The 23,506-nt window shown below is 45.1% G+C and overlaps 1 protein-coding gene across 7 annotated transcripts in view; it reads left to right on the top strand.

Moving 5' to 3' along the window:
* The first annotated feature begins 2,216 nt into the window (after positions 1-2,216).
* Positions 2,217-23,506, top strand: part of BCL11A (BAF chromatin remodeling complex subunit BCL11A) — a 100,842-nt gene continuing 79,552 nt past the window's right edge. For 4 of the 7 annotated variants that reach the window (XM_042981445.1, XM_007075376.2, XM_007075375.2 and 1 more), the window contains exons 1-2: positions 2,596-2,906; positions 9,869-10,198. In XM_042981445.1, the coding sequence (XP_042837379.1) occupies positions 2,852-2,906; positions 9,869-10,198 (385 nt within the window). In that variant the 5' untranslated portion in view covers positions 2,596-2,851. Of the gene's footprint in view, positions 2,230-2,595; positions 2,907-5,177; positions 5,254-6,210; positions 6,323-9,868; positions 10,199-23,506 lie in introns of those variants that run through there. The other 3 variants (XM_042981441.1, XM_042981442.1, XM_042981443.1) reach the window with 3 other exon arrangements.

Here is a 23,506-nt window from a genome sequence, read left to right as displayed (position 1 = left end):
ACTCTTTTGGTCGCTCTAAAGCTAGTTTAAAAAGATTAAAAAAAAAAAAAAAGACAGTAGTGGGAGATGCCGACCTGCTCTGAAGAACTCATGAAAAAGGGGAAATGGTGTAACGCACACACTACAGAGCTTTACTGCAAGTGAATCTTCCTGCTTCTTAAACAGGATTTGAATGCCTCCCCCCTACCCCTAAGCTGGAGGGGAACAATAACAACAAAACACATTTACGCAAACCCCGTTCAGCACACATCTCTCCTAATGTTGAACATCAAACCCTCCCTTTCTTCCTTAGTGGGGCCCGAAGCTTCCCCGAGCCAGGCAAGCCAGTCATTTTCCAATAGGTTTGAAACTTTACTAAGACAACACGAGAATAAACAGCCGTTTGCCTGCGCGGCAGGGAGGTGGGTGCGCGCTTGCAAGCCGGGGGCTTTAGCTTAAAACAATAAAGCCCCCAGCCGGGTGGGTGAATTTACAGAAACGACGTCCCTTAGACTGAGGAGGGGGAAAGAGAAAACGCGAGGGGTTGTGGAGCCGCTGGGAGGAGAGGGAAGGAAGGCTCCTTGCTCTGCAGACACACTCACACACGTCCACCTGCAGCTCCGAGTCTCGCGGGCCACAGCGACCCGCCTCCACCCTACACCCCCCACGCCTTCCTTGGACTTGAGTCCATTTGCTTCTCCTACCCCCCTCCCCCCCCAGCCCCCCCTGCCCTTCCGGATTTGGAATCGCAGCTCTGGCTCCTCGGCGGCGGCGGCGGCGGCGGCTGAGGCTACAGGGTGGCGCAGGCAGGCGGGGAGGCTGGGAGGCGGGAGACGCCGGGGGACTTTGCAGACACGTTTCTGAATAAACTTTCCAATCGCAGGGGGTGCTGTTGCTGTACATTTTACGTAAAACTGAAAGTATCCCACGCCAGAGTGAAGCCCGCTTTTTGACAGCGGCAGCACGCGCGCGCGCTCGCGCGCGCGCGTGTGTGTGCGCGAGAGCGCGTGTGTGCATTAAAGAGACAGGGGTTTATTTCCAACAGGTCTTCCTTAATTTCCCGGGAACGTCTGTGGAAAGGCCAGAGGGACCTGCAGACTCTAGGGTGTATGCCTTGGCTCTGGGCGCCTGAGCAGCACGGCGTTGACCCAGGGTAGTCACCCCACCACCGTGGTCTCCCCGCTGCTCCTGCGAACCAGTGGCTGTCTCTCCAATCCCCATTTTCTTCCCCCGGGTAACAGCACAGGAATAGTTGTGTCCTGCCTGTAAGAAACATTTTTCTTTCCATTCCTCTATGCTCTAGCAGTTGCTCTGGAGTGGGAGGGGGTGTGTCCATCCCTGGGACCCGGCTCGAGGACCTCCCGCGGCGCCGGGAGCATGTTCCCAGGGACTGGAACTCTCGGGACTGCCCATGCTTTGTCCTCTGGCCCGCGGCCGCTCGGTGAGGTGGACGCCTCGGCGCCTTCCTCGCCCCGGGCCCCGGTACTCCCCTCTGGGGACTGGAACGTCCCCGAGTCTGGCTCCTCGTTCTTTACTCCTTGGCCTCTGTCTCCGCCACCCTGGGGGGCCTAGACTCCGTGCTTCCAGTTGGCAATCACTTGCCAGGGTGCTCAGATCCCAGCACCCCACCCCACCCCCCACCCCCCCCCCCCCCGCTCGGCCTTAGGGGTGCCCTCTGGCCGGGGCCTCTTCCCTCGCCCTTGCTCCCTCTCTCCAGGCTACCCCGGCCGCGGGAGGCCCCAGAGCTGCCTTTCCGGACCCGTAACCCTCCAAACTTGGGCTGGACTCCGTTTTGCCGCGCGGTCCCTCCCGCCTCCCCTCGCCGGCTGAGGAGCTGTAACTTGGAGGCTCAGCTCTCAACTTCGGGTGATTTTTCTTTGCTATCTTCTCCTCAGGCAAAGTTTCCCGAGCGCAGCCGCGGGCTCAGGGCTTTCACTACGGCCCCGGGCATCCGCACGCGGAGAGCGAGCGCGGCCGTGGCGCGGCGGTGAGGGGAAGTGGGTGTGCGCACGGAGGAGGGTGTCCGGGAGCAACTCTACCTGGCTTCCCTCCGCCCGCGCTTCCCCGGACCCGAGCTGCAGTCTTGCTGTACACTCTTGGCTTTTTTTTTTTTTTTTTTTAAGTAATCTTTCATTTTAGGGTCCGCGTCCGGGGGGGGGGAGCAGGGCGCACGTCTTGCTCCCCCCCCCCCCGCCACCCCTTTCTTCTCTCCCGGCCACGCTGCCGCCACGGTGCTGGCTGCGGCCACTGGTGAGCCTGCGGCCCCAGCGCCCCCTCCCCTCCGCCCGCCCCTCCCCCGGGGGCCGCGTCTGGCGTCTGCGGAGCCCCCCGCCCCGCACCTCCCCCGCCCCGCACTGGCCATTGGCTTGTCCTGGTCTCTTTTTCATGTCCAGCCCCTGATGTGTGTCCATTGGTGTGAGCTTCCCCTTCCCTCCTCCCCTTCTCTCCTGCTCGCCCTGCCCATGTTTTGTGTGTCTCTGTCCATCCAGACTCCTGACGTTCAAGTTCGCAGGGACGTCACGTCCGCACTTGAACTTGCAGCTCAGGGGGGCTTTTGCCATTTTTTTCATCTCTCTCTCTCTCTCTCTCTCTCTCCCCCTCTATCTCTCTCTCCTCTCTCTCTCTCTCTCTCTCTTTTTTTTTTTTTTGCTTAAAAAAAAAAAAAGCCATGACGGCTCTCCCACAATTCATCTTCCCTGCGCCATCTTTGTATTATTTCTAATTTATTTTGGATGTCAAAAGGCACTGATGAAGATATTTTCTCTGGAGTCTCCTTCTTTCTAACCCGGCTCTCCCGATGTGAACCGAGCCGTCGTCCGCCCGCCGCCGCCGCCGCCGCCGCCGCCGCCGCCCGCCCGCCCCGCAGCCCACCATGTCTCGCCGTAAGCAAGGCAAACCCCAGCACTTAAGCAAACGGGAATTCTCGCGTAAGTAACCCAATAATAGTAATAATAATTATTAATAATCACGAGAGCGCGCAGGACGAGAAGTAAGAGCGAGGGGGAGAGAGGGGTGTGTGCATGCATTTTTTAATTTTTTCACGAGATGAACCTCCGAGAGTCGGGAGAAAAGAGCTTAAAGGGAGAAAAAACAAACAAACAAACAAAAAACAAACCTCATCCTATCCCGAACCACAGGCGTACGTACACTTTTGGGATAGCACGCACCTTTTATTTTTATTTAATTTACAAAAATTTGACTCCTCCTCTTTCATGCTTTCCGCTGCTTTATTTCGCTTTTAGAAAAGGAACGCAATGATTTCCCCTCCAATTTTGCAAAATAATGAACAATGCTATGGATGCGAACAACTCTCTTGCAAACCTAGGGGAGGGAACTGGAGGGGAAAAGGGGGGTTGCTTCCACTCACCGAAGGAAGGAAAACGGGGCGGGAGGAGGGAGCCCAAGCCAAAAAAACAATTCCCAGGGAAAAAAGAGGTGAGAATGGCCCTCGGACAGCGGCGCGCTCACGGTCAAGTGTGCACTAGGAAGAAAGTAGTCATCTCCACAATAGTGAGAAAGTGGGATTGTGGGAGGGGGCCCCCCGGCGCTCTGGAGTCTGCAGAGTGTGGAGAGGGGCCGCGGCGCCTGGGAGAGCCTGGCGACCGCGAAGGACCAGAGCCTCCGCCGGCGCTGCCGCCTTTTGTTCCGGCCCGAGGTGGGTGTTTGTCCCGCTGCCTTTTGTGCCGGCTCCTCGCGCTTGCCCTTCCGCGCCGCCGCCGCCGAAGGGCAGGAGCAAGGGCCCGGGGCGAGCGGGAGATGGAGGGAGGGCGCTCGGGCCGCCGTCGCCTGGGTTCCCGCTGCCCGCCCCTCCCAGCCGAACCTCAAGTGGCGGCGAGAAGACGTGAAAAATAAAATAAAATAAAAAATAAAAATAAAACAAGGCAAGAGGATGTAAAAATTTTCTTGCCCCAAAACAGAAGCCGAACGCTCGGCCAGCCGTTTTCTGCAACGCTCTCCTCTTTGACTCCCCCACCCCCCCTGCAAAAATCTCAATCTCTATTAGAGGAGGAAAAATACAATTACCCCCTTCCCCAAAACCTCTTTAGTTGCAAACTTAGAGCGCCGGCGGCATGGAGAGGGAGCGAGGAACTCCCTCCTCTTACTATTTTTTGGAAGATTTTCAAAAAAAGTGGAAGTGGATTTTGATTGGGAAAAATCTCGTGTCTGAATGTTTACAAGCACCGCGTGTGCGGGAGCCTCCTGCCAACAAACAGACAGAGGACCGAGCGCGGCGCGGCAGCCCGGGAGCGGGCGGCGGCGGCGGCCGGGCCTCGCCGGGGCCTCGCCGGGCCTCGCCGCGCCCCCGCCCTGCCCAGGATCGCCCACCCCGCGCCAGCCGCCTGCCCGCCGGCACAGCGGCAGGCCGTGCCGCGACTCCGCGCCAGCCGGGTCCACAGTCCATTTTCGCCCCCAGCACAATACCCAGACCTCCTCCCAGCCCACCAGACTTCGAAATCGGCTGGGGAGAAACTCAGCTTTGCGAAGCATTTTTATTTTGTAAAGCAACTGAAAAAGCGCGTCTGTTTCCCCCTCCCCCACCCCCCCCCCCGACATTCTTGTCCACCGCGCCGGACCTTGGGGAGGTCACCACGTGCTTTCCTTGACCCCCTCCCACCCGGTCTGGCCACTATCCCCCGCCTCCCGAGCCTTGCCAGGCCAGGTGGGGGGTGAATTGGGAGGGGTGGGGGTGCGGTGGGGAGGTGAGCAAGGGAGCAGTATGTGCGACTGTGTGTTTTGGGAGTGCTGGATCCTGGTACTCCTTGCACCCCACCTTTGAGTTTCTGCCCTCTAACCCGGGTCTGGCTCGGTCGGGGGTCGGTGGGGGGGGGGCGGTGGTCCTTTTGAATCTTTATGAGGTGGTGGGTGGGTTACTGTGTCCTGGCTAACCGAGTGCGTCTGGGAAGGCGGGCGGTGGGCACTTAGGAAAGTTTGGCAGCAAGGGAAAGAAAGGCGTGAGAGGGCCCACATCCCTTCCCCTCCTCATTCGTGACCCTTATTTTAAATTTTGATGTAATTTTAAAACACCGTCTATACCCAGTTCTGTATTTATTAAAGGGTTGGGGGGGTGCGCATAAGGAGTTGAATTTTTCACTGGGCTCTGGAACTTGTCACACACTTCGGAAGCTCCCCCCGCCCCGGCACGTTGCGGGGCCCTCCCTCTCCCCACCCCCGCGGATCCCTCCCTCGCCGCTCTCCCCCGCCCCCCACTCCCCCGGCCGCGCCGGATGCGGAGCAGACGCGGCGTGCGGCGGTGTGAAGTTACAGCCCGGCCAGGTACCGGCGGGAAGGAAGGGCAGTGTTCGCAGGACTCGGGAAAGCCGGAACCTTCTTCGGAAGGATGCAGTGGGGGCTCAAAGGACGGACTGAGGCGTGCAGTCCAGGCTGCTCCCCTATCCCCCACCCACCCCGGGTCCACCTCGGGACGTTCCAGGCTGGGTGGGTTTAGCTGGCCTCTATCCCTGTCTCAGTGCGGGCTTTGGCTTAAGGGAGTAGTATGGAGGGGTTTCAAGGGCCAGTTCTTTCTCATTTTCTGGGTGCGCAGAGGGGGCGGGAGCCATTCCGGTGTTCAGGACCCCCCCTCCCCCCCAATCCTCCGCTTCTTAGGCTGAATGAGCCATTCGGTCGCTAGGAGGCAGAACAAGATCAAGAAAGCTCAGCGAACTTGAACCTGTACCAGAGCCTCCCCCACTCCCTGCTTTGCGTTTCTCGGCCGGGGAGGGACGAGCTTTGCGAGGGTGGGGGTGGGGGAAACGGACGGTTAGGCAGAATTCCCTTTCTCCCCCCATCACCCCTTATGTCTTTGTTCTTCATTTTGACTTTAAAAATGCTTCTGGCCGGGGCTGCGGAGAAGCGCTCGGGAGCTCGGACGACAATCCCGTGCGCCGGGCGCGGAGTGGGGTGCAGTTTTCGCTTTCTTTCGGGGCGGGCATTTTTGGTAGGGGGAAAAGGGGGGTACGCACTCTCCGCCTTCGAGGCAAGGCCAAAGGGCGGGATCCAGCAAGTTTGCACTTGGTCTTCGGGTTCACTTCTTCCACCCCCACACCCCAGCGCAAAGCACGGACAACGGCGGCTACGTTGGGCTTGCACAGCGGCTCTACAGCCCGACCCCTGGCTCCCCCGCCTCCCGCAGCTCTCGCCTCGGAGCCCGAAATCACAACAATAGTAATAGTTATCATCATAATGATGCGGGCTAGCAGCGTCATTAATAATGAATAACCGCAGCCGCCGCGGCGCTGCGCACACTCGTGCCCGGAATTGCGGGGGAAACGCATTTGCAGAGATCCCCCAAAGTAAAAAGTGTGAGCCTGGGGACACAGAATGAATTTCAGGGCCCGCGCTTGAGGTGTGTGTGAGGATACCGAGACTGCACCAGGTTAACCAACCGAGTTTTCCCAGCCTCACTTCCCATTTCTCCAACTGGCGGGGCCAGGGAACGGTTGTCACCTTGAGGCCGGGCTGGACCGCGGGTGGAGGCGGCAGTCGGGGCCCCTGGCTGCCCGTTGCCTCCCGGCCTGGCCCGGGCCCCACGGCCCGGCAGTCGCCGCTGCACGTGTTTGCAGCAAGCGCGGCCGGAGGCTGCAGCCAGCGAGCTGCTCGCTTTGTGCCTGAGTCCCGGCGCCCAACTTCACTTTCTGCAAAGCCCGCCCCCACCGGGCCCCCGGCCCCGGGCCTGTAGCCTTAGCCTTCGCTTTTGTTTCTTTGCTTTTCCTCTCTGCGTTTCTGACTCGGTTTGCTTCCTTACCCTGTTAAGACAATCAAAAGGAAGGACTTGGAAAGCAAAGTTGAAGGCATAGCTCCTTTTCCCCTCCCCCTCCCCCAACAGCCTTCCTTTCCCTCGCTTCTTCCCTACATTTCTTCTTGAGCTTTTTTTTTTCTTCTTTAAATTTATTCCTTTGCAACTGCAGAGAGGAAGGAGATCTCAGTCAGCCGCTGGGGCATTGAGACGTTCCAGTCTGTCTTGCTGTTTGAACGCAGAAGCATTTTATTTTCTATTTTTCTCCTCTTGTAGAGAATTCGTGGCTAATTATTATGATTATTTGCCCACTCCCTTCCACTTCAATCCTGGACTCCCCGCTTTGTAGCGGGAGGTTTAGGCCGGAGCTTAGAAACGTTGGTATTGTGGGGGCGAAGGAGGATGGAGTTGAATTGAGGGAGGGGGTAAAATGGCTGAGGTTAGGAATGTTTTTAGGGAAAGAGGAATTTGCATTAAAATACAGAGAAATTAACAGATGCCCAGAAAGGAAATGTTGATTACCACTGAGAAAAGATGTCAATGCAAATCAGTAGACTACACCAAGAGAATTGTATTTTCATATTTTCTTTGTGCCCCACTTCGTCTTATTTTTAATAATATAGCAGCAATAATAAACACGTTTTGATATTTCTCTGAACATTACTAGCCAAATGTTTTGCAAGAAGCCCGATGTTAGACGTATTTCATACATTAGGATATAATTCTTGTTAATTAGCAATAATTTACGTTAAGAGCATAGAAAATGTTGAGGTTACAGGTTTTATATCTGTACATTTGATCATCTTGTTATTTTCAAGAACTTTGCCTCCTATAAAATTAATTAGGTGAAATGTGGAGGTGTAATCAGCAACCTCTGAATTACCACTTCATTTCCTGGTTTTGATTGTAAATCAGTTCAGTCACTACATTTAGAAGACTTTAACCAAGTCTGTTTTGTACCGCATTACCTTTAACTATTTGCTACCTAGGAGAATATTTCCTTTTGCTCCTAAATAATATTTCCACTTTCAGAATATGTCAGGCCTTGGGGATAAAAAAACAAACAAACAAAAAAACGAATCTTAATGGTGGAGTTTAAAAAATGTTTTTTGGTTTTTTTTTTTTGTTTTTTTTTTTGCAAAGGTTCTACGTAGTACTAACTTTAATGAAACAAAATATTATTCCTGAATCTTTCTTTAATCTGTAACCCTCAGAACTTGGTTAATGCTGAACAACAACAAAAAGCCACATTTGTCAATGTATACTTAAAAATCCTTAATTCAAGTAGCAGGGATCTTGGAGAATGACTTCCCTATTCAGTGCCTCACTTGGTCAAAATGAAAGCAAATGTAGAAGAAAAATGACACAGAGGCATAATGCAAAAGCACTTCCATTTGTGTCATTTTATTTGAAAAGCATGCATGTGTTTTTTGTATTTATCTTTTGGTCAGTATGTTGGGCAAAGAAACATAAGTGCTTACCTTGCTGTCTTTATTAGTGGGAATATAACCTTCATATTCCTGTGGTGACCTTATGTTAAATTAGGAGGAGTACCAGAGGCTAGAAATTATGACATGTCCTACTTGAGCACAGGTGCAGCTAGGCAGGGCTCTCTCAATATTATTTCACCCAGCACATCTGGGAGTTACTCCAGATCTTCCCCCTCAATATTCAGCCTGGGTAGGGTTGAAATAAATTTAACCTGAGTTCACTGGATTTTTGCACTTTATCAAAATCGGTTCCAATATTCTACACTCAAATTAAAATCTATTTTTTGATTCTCTGTGGCTTTAAGTTCATTAAATGTGAAATTGGCAGCTTGCTAAAGAAGGTCAGACTGATTAACTGTTTAAGACTTGTACATTTTCTGCTTCAGTTTTATTAACTGGCAGCATCCTGGATGTGTTTTGTATTTTGTGATTTTTTTTTTTTTTTTGATAGGGTAAGCATACAGTTTCAGGAGCAGATACTTACCAACTCTTTTTTCCCCTTTGGAAGGTTAAAAAATCATAGAAGCTATTCAAATGAGACGCTAGAGTATTTTGGTGCAAAGTTAAAAAAAAAAAGGAAACGGGAATGAAAGACATATCTACCTTGTTATACCATCCGCTGGTGATTATGTGTGTAGAAATAGTCCCATAATGAAGCGTTTTGGAGCTCATTCAGAAAATTAGTCAACTTTGACAACATTAGGCGAAGTATTTCAAGTCTAAAGAAAGGACTTCTCAGCCTTGTTCTGAGATGTGGCATTTGCTTGACCATTCTGATTTTTATGTGATGGGAGCCACCAAGTGCAAACATGTTTAGAATATTTTAGGCATTCCTTTCTTCAGAATGAAAAAATGACTAATTGGCTTATTTTCTTAAGTACTCAAAAGTATCCCATTTAGCTAATGTGTCTGGGAAGAATTGCCAGTGAATTTGGTATTTCTTTGATTTTGTGGCACTACTGAGAGTGAGATCAGAAAGGTTTTTGGCAGTATGAATTATGCTACGTTATGATTATTATTTAGATCCGTTTCACAGGTGAATGCAGTCGTTTGCTTATTATGGCGGTGTAAATGTGGCACATTTTGTGTGTGATATAGTAGCTTTCTAATTTACAAAGCTAAGTCTCTGTATACTTCGAAGTATATACACTGACACAAAGGGTGTGTGTGTTTATTTACCTCTTCTTTTATTCTTTGGCACAACAGACAACTTTGTAGGAAAAAAGAAAGAAATTTGGTTTCAATCCATGTTTTTACCAGTTTTGGGGGTAGTTATTATTTAAGCTTTCTTTATGTCACCTGTGTTAACTATTTACTTAACAGTCAACATTGTTTCTAAACTCGAAAAACAGACAGAATTTATAGTGTGTGTGTGTGGGTGTGTGTGTGTGTGTGTGTGTGTGTGTGTGTGTGGTTTCTCAGGAGTTATGCGAGTCAGATAGTTTTCCTTAAATATATGATGATTTGCCTCATTGATAAATTTGCTTTCTTGTTGATAACCTCCATATCCTTACATGTTTTAGGTGCTCACATTTTCTGGGTATTATATGAAGGAGGCTAGAAACACTTTATATAATGTGGTGGGATGGGGTGGGGTTGAGAATGTATTTCCCCTTTCTCTCTCTTTGGTGCTCTAATAATTGTGCTTTTGTTTCTCCAACCACAGCCGAACCTCTTGAAGCCATTCTTACAGATGATGAACCAGACCACGGCCCTTTGGGAGCTCCAGAAGGGGACCATGACCTCCTCACGTGTGGGCAGTGCCAGATGAACTTCCCATTGGGGGACATTCTTATTTTTATCGAGCACAAACGGAAACAATGCAATGGCAGCCTCTGCTTAGAAAAAGCTGTGGATAAGCCACCTTCCCCTTCACCAATCGAGATGAAAAAAGCATCCAATCCCGTGGAGGTTGGCATCCAGGTCACGCCAGAGGATGACGATTGTTTATCAACGTCATCTAGAGGAATTTGCCCCAAACAGGAACACATAGCAGGTAAATGAGAAGCAAGGAGAAAAGCTGTTTGCATGTTTTCTTTTCATTTTCAGAGGTGCTGTAGCCAAGCACTCAGGAGTGGTGAAGAGCTTTCTGTATTTCTCCATGTGACTGTCCATGACAGCCCTGTAACGTTAAAACAATCATTCCTATTGCTTACGTCCAGAACACAAAAAAAATAAATATTTTCCACTTCACTGAGTCAGATATAGGTGGAATAGGTACACACACCTGATACCCTGTCTCTGGATCTGTTGATGCTGAATTTCTTTCCTTTTTTTCTCCCCTTCTCATTTTTAAGTGTTGAACCTTAGTATACCTGGCCCTGTTTCCAATGTCCATTTCCAGCCATGGTGACAAGTCAGAGGCGAAGTGGCCATACAGGCATTTTGTAGTTTGGCCAATGACCTGTTTGAGTCAGAATACCTGGTCAGACCTCCCTAGGGGTGCTGTTAGTTCTCAAGGCTTCTGCGAAGGAGGGTGGGCTGACAGGGCGTTTGGGACTGGGTAGAAAGAGTTAACTGAGCTTCAGGGCTCGCCTTGGATCCATATTGGCTGTCAGCCCGTATGGGGCTGTAATTAAACACAGCCCCGTGGTGGGATGACACCGTGACCTTGACTTTAAGATGCCATTTTCGACTGGCCAGGCCAGAGTAGAGAGGGCAGTTGCTGAAGCGCACAGACATGCTTACTCGAAAAGTTTAAGGGCATGTTGGAAATTTCAAAAGGTTGGTTTGACAGGAACGGCTGCTCCCTGCAGCCTGCCTCCTCAGCTAAATGATAAATGCTTCTCTGTGCTCTCTCTTGTCTCTGATGTGGTTTTGACAGATGTATCTTGATTTTGTTTGTGGTTTACACAACCACATGTCACCCTTACAAATGTCCAGTCCAGACTTCCACTGTTTCAGCTATAACACAATGTAAAAATTCTCTTGGAAAAATACATACACATATTCAACAGCTCTCCTTCCTTTGGTTAATTTTAGCAGAGAGGTAGTTAGGTGTGTGGGTTTCTCAGCAGCTCATGGGAAAAGGAATTAACGGCTAGCAGAGGGACTTAAATCCTTACCCTAAGTGATAAGCAGCAACACTATATAGTGACCCTTAAGACATTTTTTTGTGAAACCAGAGTGATTTAACACACAAGACAAAGTGAATGCAGAGTCTATGGTGACAAAAATGCTAAGCCTGCTGGTGGTTCCCTTTCTTCTATTTCCCCCTGCCCCCTCCCCCAAAACGCAGAAGGTTTATTCAGTTTTAGGAAAGATAGTGCATATAATCAATTGATTCACTGGAACTTGTCTTTCTGACCTCGTTTGACCACAAAGTTGAACTGTAGTAGGTCAGTGGTCCAGAGGGAATTAAATGTCGTATTATTTCTTCTTCCCGCCCCCTCTGGAATTTGATCATTAAAATCAAACGTGGCATTTTCTTTCTTTCTTTCTTTTTTTTTCCCCAGGCTTCCTGCAATAACACTCAGATACTTTTCCTTTAGTGAAAAGAGAAATCTGTACCAGGGAAGCTGCATTTACAAAATATTTTTCTAGAATTCACCGCATTTAGCTTATGTGACATGTAGGTTAACATTTTATCCCCCCCACCACACACACAAGTAGGCAATGGCAGTGACCATTTCCATGTGCTGTCTTGTGACTGGAAGGAAAATGTAAGGCATGATTAATGAAGCAAGAGCAAGCGGAAGGGGATTTGTCGTCTTCGGAGATCCAAAGCCTTTCTAAATCACCAAATATGGAGTAACACTTGCGTGATGTAACATCGTATTTACATATCGGGCCGCTCGTTTAAAAGACAAAACACAGTGTCTGTCAAGCAGGAATTAAAACCACACTTCTTACTGAGGTCCCAAATAGGTTATTCACTCTCGGATTAACCAGCTCCAAAATTCTGTGCTTCTGTACTTAGAAGAGGACTCTAAAAGCTGGGGGTGGGGGGGAAGGCACTGTAGTGATAGCTTTTTACTATTATAGTTGTGAATGTACATAGAGAAAGAAAAGATATTTTCCTTACCTTCTGGTTGTCATAAAGGTTTTTTGTTTCTAAGACCCAGTATAATAGCAGAGCCCAGAGAAGCACCCCCTCCCTGCCCTGCCAAAAACAAAACACAAAAGAAAGAAAAAAGAAAAGAAAGCAAATTTAAAAGATGTTTTAGAAGGCTAATACTAAATAATTTCACTGAGATGAAAAGCGTTATAAGGTATCTAAGATATTCAATGGGTGCACAAATGTAGCAACCCAGGTGAGGTAAACCTTTCATGCACAAATAATTACAAAGCCTTGATTCATTTCATTGTGTTTAATCACCTGTTCCCACCCTGGAATTGGCTGGACATAAATAGCGTGGTCACATCTCAAAGCGAGATGTCAGTAACTAGAATCATGACTTCTCATAATTCACAGTAATGAATTAAGAGTTTCCTATGGTGAAATTAACATTCTACCATCGCACATAAATTAAGATGCCCTGGCCCTCAGGTGTCTCTGAAGGGAAGTTCTGGAAGACGGCTGTGCACACTACCAGCCCATTTCTCTCAAGCACGCCTTTACAATTCCAAGTCTGCTTTTCTTTTTATGGCAAGGAAGGAAACAAAAAGAATAATCATCCAGTAGATATTTGAATTGTGTCACAAAAAGAAAGGAGAAGCAATGCTCCATATTAGTAGAGAGATCTATTGATGAATCTCTAGAAGAATATGTTTGGCAACCACATAAAAGGTAGTCATTTAAGTGCACTGTGTAGGAAAGGCTTTATTAAAGTGATGTAAGTTGGATTTGAGCTCCCTGTGTGTTCTGTGCCATTTTATAGGCAGGAAGCAGGAATAAAACAGTGACAGATTTTCTTGAGATAAATAAAGCTTAGCATTGGGGCCTTTCAAATAGGAGAATAAGGTAGCGTTCTTTAAGTCTTCAGTAAAGTGATCTGCATTTTGACTGGACATAGGCCGCCCGAAGAGGAGTGTGTTTTGGAAAGGGTGATTCTTTTTACCTGGCGTATAGATGGCTACGAGCTTCAGCACTTCACCCATGTACATGTGTGTGTTGTTCAGGTTGCTTTTTTCATTTCATTCACATATTCAAAATACTGTGTGGCTGTGATCCAGTGAAACCATTGACATAGTACTAATTTAACTGGAAATGAGCAGGTCATATTGTGTGGGGCCCAGTTCATCTATTTCTATGTCAGATACTCACCATCAGATGTCAGCAGCCTGTGACTGGCAGTCAGGGCTTTTAACAGGGCTGTTGCTGTGTTTTGTAGTCTCATCTTTTATGATGGGGGAAATACTCATCAGAGATTAGTGAATGTGAAACTGCTGTTCACTTACAGAAAAGGCCAAAAATATTATCCCACAATGTCAGATTTGAGATTTTGGCTTATGACACATGGAAATCTTTAAATTAGGGTTGGGCTGTCGTGAAGTTAGCTTTTTAAGAGAATGGGGGAGAATAGGACCAGTCTTATCAAATGTACTCAGATATACTACTATTGATATATAATATTTTTTCTCCTTAAAATCATGAACATAGACGTCTATATCAGGATATTTAAAAATGAATTTGCTTAGGCAATATACTTCGTAACTAGATAAAAATATATAAGACAGTTACTCTAATGGAGGGGGAAATACTAATTCAAAAACAAACATGTCAGCATGTTACTTAAAGGTAAATCAAGTATAATATACTTAACGCTTTTCAGAACTTAGCAAAGCAACTTGCCTTTTCTTTTTGTACCCATTCTAATTCTTTCCTAACTCAGCATGAATTGGGGATGTATTTGTGTACTTCATGGTATAATTGTAAATGAGACTATAAATTATAGTATCCTAATATGACTACTTATTTTTAATTTCTCTTTATTTGTGTGATTCTGAATAAAAACCACTGACTTCTGAAGTGAATTTTTAGCATGGCAGCTGAAAAAGAAAACAACAAACAAACAAACAAAACCCCAATATACTGGTGAACATTTTATTTACCTTCAGTATGCAGAGAATAGACAATATTGTTTCCTTATATATATCTAGGATTTTCACTGGGAGCCTGTGTTTGTGAGGCCACTACCCAAAGACTCATGTTCATGAGTCTGGGAGTCCTATATACAAGCTGTATTTGTAAATAAGACCAAGAAAGGTTGTGAACTGGCAGCTTGGATGTTTTGTCAAAGTACAATGTCAGAGAAACTCTCTCTAAGACAAATTGTAAATAGAACTGTCACAGTGATTGCATGATTGAGCCACAGAAGTGTCTTACAATTGTTGGCATTGTCAGAGGACTTTTGAAAGCTTAATTAAACACAGTGGCCCGCATGGCTGCTAAATTTACTTCGGAAAGCCAAAAAGGAAAAAAAAAAGTCTAAAATGTGGAAGATTCCCAAAGATCTCAAAGTTCTTCAGACATTACCCTTCCGGTGACACAGAAAAGATGCATTGTGCATTTTCCTAGTTGTCTTTTATAAATAATAGTTTTGAGAATAGGGCCACGTGATATGAAGATCATCCTGTGTGTGATGTGGAGATTGTGTTAGTTTTTCTGTCTCCTGCTGTTACAGACAGTTAATGTAAAAATGGCCTTTTATTGGAAACACAAATATGTATTCACTTCAAGAACAGGAGCAGAGGGGGAAAGTTTCCCTCCCATTCTCTGTGTTCATTCTGTGAGATCTTAAAAAAAACAGTGCTGTAATTTCTTAAATCACTCCATCCTTGTATTTCAAGTTGTGCCTTTTACGTTAAAGGATCTGAAATCTGTTTTGCACACCTTTCTCCTCGTGCATGTGGCATTTAATTGTGGAGCTGCCCATGGGCTGGAAAATGCAACTGGGTGTAGAAATGTGCAGGCAATGTCAGGACAGCGAACCTTAAGCTCAGGGAAGAGGAGAGTTGGATGCATATTAATGGCACATTTTCAAGTCCTGGAAAATCATTAATTTCACACCACAGCCCCCATGTAGTTTGGCTAATGTGGGAGGACTAAATTGGAGCATATAACTAACGTGCAAATCCTAGGGAAGCATTTTTCACAATTTTGTGATTTCTTAAGTGAAAGTGTTTAATAAAGGAGAATGGATGAATGGTGGCTTTTCAACACTAGTCAGTGAGAAAGGAAGAAAGTTTGGCTTTCCTTGGGGGAAAACATGAAATTGAACCAAAGTAGCACAGCTAGGGAGATGCACCGAGATCACGGCATTCAGTGTTAACTTAATTTAATGGACTTTGGTTGGTCTGTTCACACCCTTTACTGCACAAAGGAATCATTTGACAAAATTTACCCCTAGCCCAAGTCTGTTTTTACATACCGTAGTACCAGCTTTATGCAGTAAAAAGCGCTTAGCATCAAACTGGACCCAGCCTGGCACCTTGCCACTTTTTTAGCAAGAGATTTAATCACCAAGGATCTTTAGTACCTTTCTGCTTGTTCAGATTTCATTTGGGTCATGGTTATGTCAGCAGTGTTGTTATTACAAGGATTAAAAAAGAAAAAAGATTTTAACTTAGTGCCCATTTTTAACATTGTCTCAAATCAAGCAGGTTTTTATTTTATGTGTCAATTTGGAGGACATTAATAAAGTTCATAAATATGTTCAGACTATATAATTTAATGGATAATAACCAGTATTGTTATTTGTAATACAAATAGAAAATTGGCCATTGTATCCCTCCCTCTTCTGTCCTTTCCTCCTCCCCTGGTAAATAAGCATCCTTAAACTGCTTCTCTCCTTTACTTCCAGGGTATAGAGGCTCTGGCCAATATCAGTAAATTTACCTTTGTAATTTGCCATGTAGTTTTTACAACAATGACCTAATTAATTTGAGCACGAACCATATTATTGCTCCTAGAGTCATTTTCTGTCACAAACTTAATTTCCAGGAAATGTAACCTGACGAATAAGAATGCTTTAGCTCTCCTAGAGACCAAAGGCAGATTTAAAATAATAATAATAATAATAATAATAATAATAATAATAATAAATGCCAGCATTATTAAAGCCAGTATGCTTGATGCCAAACTCACTTTGAAGCCAGTAAACATCAGACTGTATTTCTAATCAGTTTTAGAATGTAACGTATTCCATATTGGGTTCACTGGAATCTGCCTTTCTGCTTTTTACTGGCCAGCTGCACTCCCTATGCATTTTTAAAACATTTCAGCAAAGGCTTTTGCTGTTCTTAGCAGGGTTAGTAACTTGGGGTCTATTTCTGAGCTCATTCGTCATTCTGCGATGGCATTGAGTTAGGTTGGCAAGGGAAGGATTTGAAGCATGGGGGGTGGTGAGGTCACTTCTGACCCCAGCAGGGAATAGGTGAGCTTCATTTGCCTTTACAATAGACGCACAGTTACTGCACCTTGGAGGAGCTCTCAGGTGCCGCTCAGATGGGCGCATGTAAATGCCCTGTCAGATGCGGAGCCGGAATATTAATGCCTCTTCCACCACCGCACCATAATAAAGCTGTACACAGCAAGCTTAATATGCAGCTAGTCTGGGGAATTGTGTAAACTTAGGTAGCCCAGTGTGAAAGACAGCGATGTAAAAATGCTCGATATGCTACAGTTTCCATTCTTGTTCTCCTTTGATCTATGGCAAAATGAAAACATCATCCTTTCCTCCTCTTGGAGTTGTCTCCCCAACTCTGCCACCTCCCAATCCACCACCAGAATTTTTTGCATGTGTGGTATGGAGAAATGCGACATAATTTGTTTCGTATGGTTAATTACAGGCGTTTGAATATTTAAAATTTTAAATAGCCGCTGTTCCAGCTTTTCCTGTTAAAAGTATGTGATTTGAACAAAGGGAATACAGTGTAAATATTTGTGGTGATTTGCAACACCCCTCTTTCCCCATTAAACACACACACACACACACACACACACACGTGCACACACACACACAGACATTCAGTTTAGATGTAGTGCTGACTTAAAAGGCTTCTGTACCTTCATTTGTACTTAAAAAAAAAAATCAACTCTCAACTGGAACTCCATTAAAACATTTTGCCATTATTTTTGAGTCCACTGTTGCTTGAGGTTTTAAAGAGGATTTTTATAATGTGTTCATTTAACAGAATCAACAGCTGTCAGAACCAGTTGTGGTAAATCCACAAAACGTACAAAGAAAATACACACGTTTCCTGAAACAAAACACTTGGAAAAACAAGCTGCCAAGAACTGGCGAATGAGAAGTCTGCAGACAGGGAGCCGGAGTGTTTCATCTCTTGGTTCACCCTGGAGACTGATGTGAGCGGATCTGATGCAATGCCCTGGAAGGTTTACCTGACCAGGTGCCTGCTTTGAGGCAATGCACCGGGCAGGAGGGCTGGACGGGGCTGCGAGTTGCTCCCTATTCTGCCCTCCTTTTTTCTTTTTGATCTCTCCACATAGATAAAATACCAAGTTCATAGAGTGCTACACAACAAATTATATCCACTAAAGGTGAGATGATCAGATTTAAACTTCCTGTAAAAGAAGCAAGAAGGCGCTTAACACACACTTTTCCAGATAGGGTTGGCAGCGTGTTATGCAGAATTGAATCGGCCCCGCCAGGAAATTCCCAGTGGGACCCTGGAGCAGGCATGTTGATGAAGGGGATACCTGGGGACCTCTGGTCACTCACAATGAGTTTCTGTTTGTATCTTCACTCTTGTTAGCCTTGGCGATGAACAATTACACCTACAATTTGATCTTAGTTTTAGATACAGGTGAGTCCGCTGATTAAAAACTCCCATTAAAATGAAGAATGGAATAATTGTGAAGCCCACGAAGGTGCTTTCAAAACAAACACAGGTGCGGTTGTGTCCCCCTCCCCCCCCACAATGCTCTCTGGTTTCTGTTTTCTTTTTGAATTTTCTAAAAAAAAACCAAAAAAACCAAATAACACAAGGAAGCCCCATGCTAACCATCAGGGCATTTAAATTTATATTCATCAGTTGTTCATTTTCTTGATATGTAATGATGTATAAAAAAAGCTGCAAAGAAATCACATCTGTTAATTTTTGGAGAAATAAGGTGTAGCTTGGGTTCTTCTTAACTTAGCTGGAGTACAAGGCTCTACATGCCACGTCTGATCTCTTATGTTTTAAATATGGAGTTTCTCTTTTTGGGCCAAAAAAAAAAAAAAAAAAACAAAAACCTGAAGCATTTCCCTTTACCGACTCAGGGGATACCGTGATTTCATGATTTATTTACATTTAGGGGGCAGCTCACAATGAGCCATTTACTGCTCATCTTAGCCCCCTCCTCCACAAGTCTTCGAGTTCACAGTTAAAACAATACATTAACCAATGTTAAATTTTAAATCTCATGAGTTTCTCTCTCCTACTCCATCCCATCCTAAGATTAAAAAAAAAAAAAAACACAACAACACAACTATTCTTTTACATTTAAAAGTGAACATTGGCTACTGAAGAATGATTTAAAGACTGAGAAAATTTTTAATAATAAATCGTAACCTTCTCATGTTATGTTTTTGTTATGTTAAGGGGAAAAAATCAATAAGGAAAAATTTAATTCTGATAAAGATACTCTTGGATCTTTGAAAACAACTGCTGTCCTTTTAACTAAAACATTTGAGCAGCTTCAAAGACTATGTATTTCTTCTGATCTTGGAGCTGTGTGACTGGTAGCAAGAAAGAAAAAAAAATCTTATTCTACATACAAGTGGATTGCTTAACAAGTCTGCACAGACACGTACTTGTTTGTACAATAGAGATAAAAATTCCTGTATAAAAATAATTCAGCTGCTGACAGCAGGCATTGTTGTTGGACCTGTCTTTTGTGCCTGTCCCAGCTCTGGGCCCCCTCTCCCCCTCTATCTGCTTGGGACAGCTTGCTGCCTATAGACTCCTGACCAGAAGTTAATTGCTATACATTAAATATATAGGTATTGTATCTAAAGAGGAATATCTTGAGCCTTCCTATATGCATTCCACTCTACTTTCTGATGTGATTGCAGTACCGCCAGCAAGAGGGTGGCAGGCAAACGCTCTAATAGGGAAAATGACTTGAAGGCAGTTAAGGGAAATTTGGCCTTCAGGTCCCATTTGCTCTGCAGTGTAGCATCAGTTTCTAAACTTTTGTTTTTAATCTAATTCTGATTTACTCTGTCACATCCCATATCAACCCTCATTGAACTCTACTCATGTAGAGTAACATTAGTGTCAAAGGGAATTGGTCAGGACTGTGGACCTGTGGCTCATACAGATGGTTGTGGATGTGAGTTACACACAGCTCTGCGTCGTTTTCTTTCTAATAAACGTCAAAATGGGGCACATTTCTGAGCACGGGCCGTGGATAAGAGAGCCAAGGAATGAGGGATAGTACCTGGATTTTTTTTTTTACCCCCTTCTCCCTTCTCTTTCCCACTTCCTTGGGATACCTGCATTTCAGGTAGTAAGATCGACTTTAGGAAAATGTCTGAGGCTGGGGGTTGTGGGGTGGGGATGGGGGGAGAGTGGCAGAAAGAAGTTACTCGCATATTTTCAGTACGGGTTCAAACACAGTCACCAAAGCAGAGTCTTCTGGGTCCAGGAGTGGAGCAGTATGCACGGGCACGTGGGCTTTTCAGAGCTGTTTGTTCCCAGTCAGACTTGTACGCCAGCCGAGCTGGGACTTAACATGGGCTTTTCCCGGGGCTGGGTGTATGGGATGGGGCCCTAGGAGGCATTCACTGGGAATTCTCTCACAAGAATTTCTTAAATACCATGAGGTGAATAAGGTGTGAGTTAGCATTCAAGGTGTGAGATAGATTCTCCTCCATACTTGTCACTGGGAAGCATGAGAATCCAAATTCCCACTAGGCTCTGTAGTAACTCGGGTGGGGGGGGGGTGGCGGTGGGTGGACATCACAACTTTCTGAATGTCAGCTGATGTCTGCATGACCTGTTCCTCCTGAATTAAATGCTGCCAGTGCAGGATCGGAGGGGGGGACCCCCAGGAAGAGAACTCCCCAATGACAGGCTTTTCACTCCCCAGAAGTAAAGCAGATCTCACTCCCCTGCCTCATATCCTCTCCTTTCTTGTTCTTTCCCTTTTGGAAGCAGAAACTTCTAAAATGAATGCCACTCCAAGGCGACGAAAAAGCTGTTTTTATACCACAGTGGATGTTTACACAGGAGACTCAACTTGAGGGGAAAAAGGCTTTTTGGGAGGGTGGTGGGACTCGTGTTAATCTGTTTTGTTGGAGGACTGTGCAGTATATTGCCTGTGAGCAACTCTGGGCTGTTTTTGATAAATTACCATGTTTAGAGATAGGTTTGGCTCTTAAGGGCTTAGTTTTATGAACAAAGTCCGTAACGATGTTTGCATCCTCTGTTTGTCTCTTAGCCCCCTTTGGCTTCACTAGAAGCTCAATGTTTAGTTTAAGCTCAGTCTGGAAGATATAACAATTTTGCATTAAAAAAATGAGGAAATCATAGGAAGAAAAACCCTTTGCTTTTTGGATGAATCTTACTGATAATTTGCTAAAGCTCATTTGAATTTTAAGCACTTCTTTAATCTTCAAAGGCTAAATTGCTTTATGAATATGCATGGTGTGGGCAGACTTCAGTTCATTACCTAGTTGTAAATTCTAATGACCATTAGGTCCTTCCAGTAATTGCGAATTGTTTTGCATTTTTGATTGGCCTATTAACATGTACATTCGGTGCACATCAGGCTGGCCTGTCAGCCTGCTGAAGGAGAAAAAAAAGGTGAAAATTGTTTATAGCACCAAGATTCTTAGATTTTCAATCTTGCAAAATTGATGATGTAAAAAAATTAAAGCAGTGTTTTTTCTTCTCAAGATTGAAAGTTCACCAAGAGATTTGACATATTTAATTTACATGATGACTTTGCACTCCTTCATTAATGCAATTTGCATATGAAGCTGTTGTTAATCACTTTTGATCATGTTTTGTGTATTAGCTGCCTCAGTGGCTCTCCTCCTCGGATGCCCCAGTAGAAAGGAGCAAAATGATGCATCTTCTTGCCAAGTTTCCTTTAGTGAATTGAGGAATTAGAAGTCTAACCTTGAGTAATTACATATGTTTTATCCGTTTTCTTTTAACGTTAAGTACAGTTTGTGGAAGTGTTGGCTGGAAGTCGTTCTCATTTGGGGAGAAGGCTGTAAAATTTAAGTGTGTGATTGAGGCACATCCCGATCTGTACAGAAATATGCACTGCCTGTCCCTGTTCCCCCCACGAAAGTTGTCGGGCAGTTGCATTGTTAAGCGGCTTGGTGGCCGGGAGACTTGAATTTTCCAGCGTATTAAGACATCAGGCTTCTCCTTTGGAAGAGAGAGGGCTACAAAGTACAGACCTGTGCTACAATGCTTTGGGTTTCTTCTTTAAATATGTGCCTAGCACCTCTGCGTCTTGGGCCTGGGCTTGGCTGACTTATTTACCTTTGAGCTCGAGGAAGTCTTCCTGTGGCCTCGTCCAGCTTCTGTTCTCAGCTGCTCGGTCTGTGTCCTCCCCTAGTCACGAAAGTCAGTCATGGTCTCTGGGCTCCTGGGTGCCTCCCTCAAGGTACACAAGTGCCCTGGTTGTGAAAACAAGGTGCTAACTAACGGTTTCCGATTTTTGAGAGCCTGTGATTTTGGTATTTGCCTTTGCTGTTGAATAGCCTGTGCTGTATTATTGATGCTCATCTTTGGTCTATGAGTTTATCACTGGTTAACAAGCAGAATCAGAACACTGAAACTGATATTCTGATTAAAAGGAATGTTTAATGAAAGAAAATAAATTGTGATGGAAAATGAACAGTGTGTAAGAAACGTAACTACAATTTTAACCTCCGAGGGACCCTAGCACTGCCCTACCGTGACTTCCATCCATACCATGCTAAAAGCATGCTTCAGTTCAAAGTTGTTAATATTCAGCTGGGAAACAGTATCCAGAACACAAATAAATTATTAAGTGCATGAACTTTTTAGGCAGTAAGATGAACTGATGGGGTCCATCTGTGAGATCCAGGGGCTTTTTATTTGTGTGTGTCGAGCGATTCTGCCCTCTCCGACTTCACAGCCTTTGGTCTCCGGCCAACTGCATGCATAATTGATTCCACACGCACTATCATTTTCTTGATGTAATTGCTTTACTAAGATATGATGAAATCTAATGGATAATTTGCTATTTGAAAATGGGCAAAAAAATGTTCATACTTTTTATTGGGGGGAGGGCAAAAGAGAAGGGGGAATTCGGATGACCTGGTATTTAAGAATACAAAACAAAACGAAACCGGCAAAACGAACTTAGGCACTCTGCTTCAATCACGTTGGTTTGGGTAGGAAGGTCTTTGTGACATATGGAAGCCAGTGTGTAAATCTCTTTCTATCTCATATCACTCTCCTTCATTCCTTCTTTCTCTGTCTCTCCCCCAAACTTTACAAGCAAGGGATCCTAACAAGGTAAAAAGTAAACAATTTAGTCATCACAAGCCTTATTATTCAGTCTATCCAGGAGTTTTGCCATGTCGGTTTATTTAACTTCCAGGAATGTAAACACTGACACAGCCCTAGAAGCAGCAAGAAAGATTACAGTATTAGAGTTAAAAACCGTGAGCATGGAGGAGCTGTGCTTTATACTCAGCTATAATAACACTTTACATTGAAACATAGTGTTAAGTCAAAACCGACTGGAAACTTGTGCTTATATGGAGTACAAATTTCATTCTAATAGATTGGCATAATCTCATGTACCCAGAGTAGATTGTTATATAATGGAGAAAACTGTATAAATGTCAAGTACACAAATAATTCTACAGGAAGTAAATGAGAAGTATTAGAATTTCTTAAATCACCATTAAATTTTGTTGGTGGGACAGTCTCATTGGGTGCCTCAAAATCATGTGTGGCTTTGCATAAGTCTTTTAAAAATGTATTTTGAGGGGATTTACGGACATTGAAACATTGTTTTAATCCAAACCAGTTCATGCTTTAAATGTACCTTAAAAAAATTGTACTGTTTTTTTTTTTTAAAGTACTTAAAGGGAATGGAAGGGTAGTAAGCATATAAAGTGAATCCATCTCACTGTGGCAAACTGTTTTTCAAGTAAAGTCATAATAATGAACAACACATGATCTGAAATTTGATCAGCAAACATGTACTTATGCCAAGGAATTTTCTTTCTTTCTTTCTTTCTTTCTTTCTTTCTTTCTTTCTTTCTTTCTCTTTCTTTCCTTCTTTCTTTTCTTCCTTTTCCTCCCTTCCCTTCTCCCTCCCTTCCTTCCTTCCTTCCTTCCTTCCTTCCTTCCTTCCTTCCTTCCTCCCACCATTCACATACCAAGGTTCTGTAAATCAGTAAAGTAGGGGGAG

The sequence above is a fragment of the Panthera tigris genome, chromosome A3 (genome assembly GCF_018350195.1).
Source record: "Panthera tigris isolate Pti1 chromosome A3, P.tigris_Pti1_mat1.1, whole genome shotgun sequence".
NCBI classification, from domain to species: Eukaryota; Metazoa; Chordata; class Mammalia; order Carnivora; family Felidae; genus Panthera; species Panthera tigris.
This window is presented reverse-complemented; position numbering and strand designations above follow the sequence as displayed.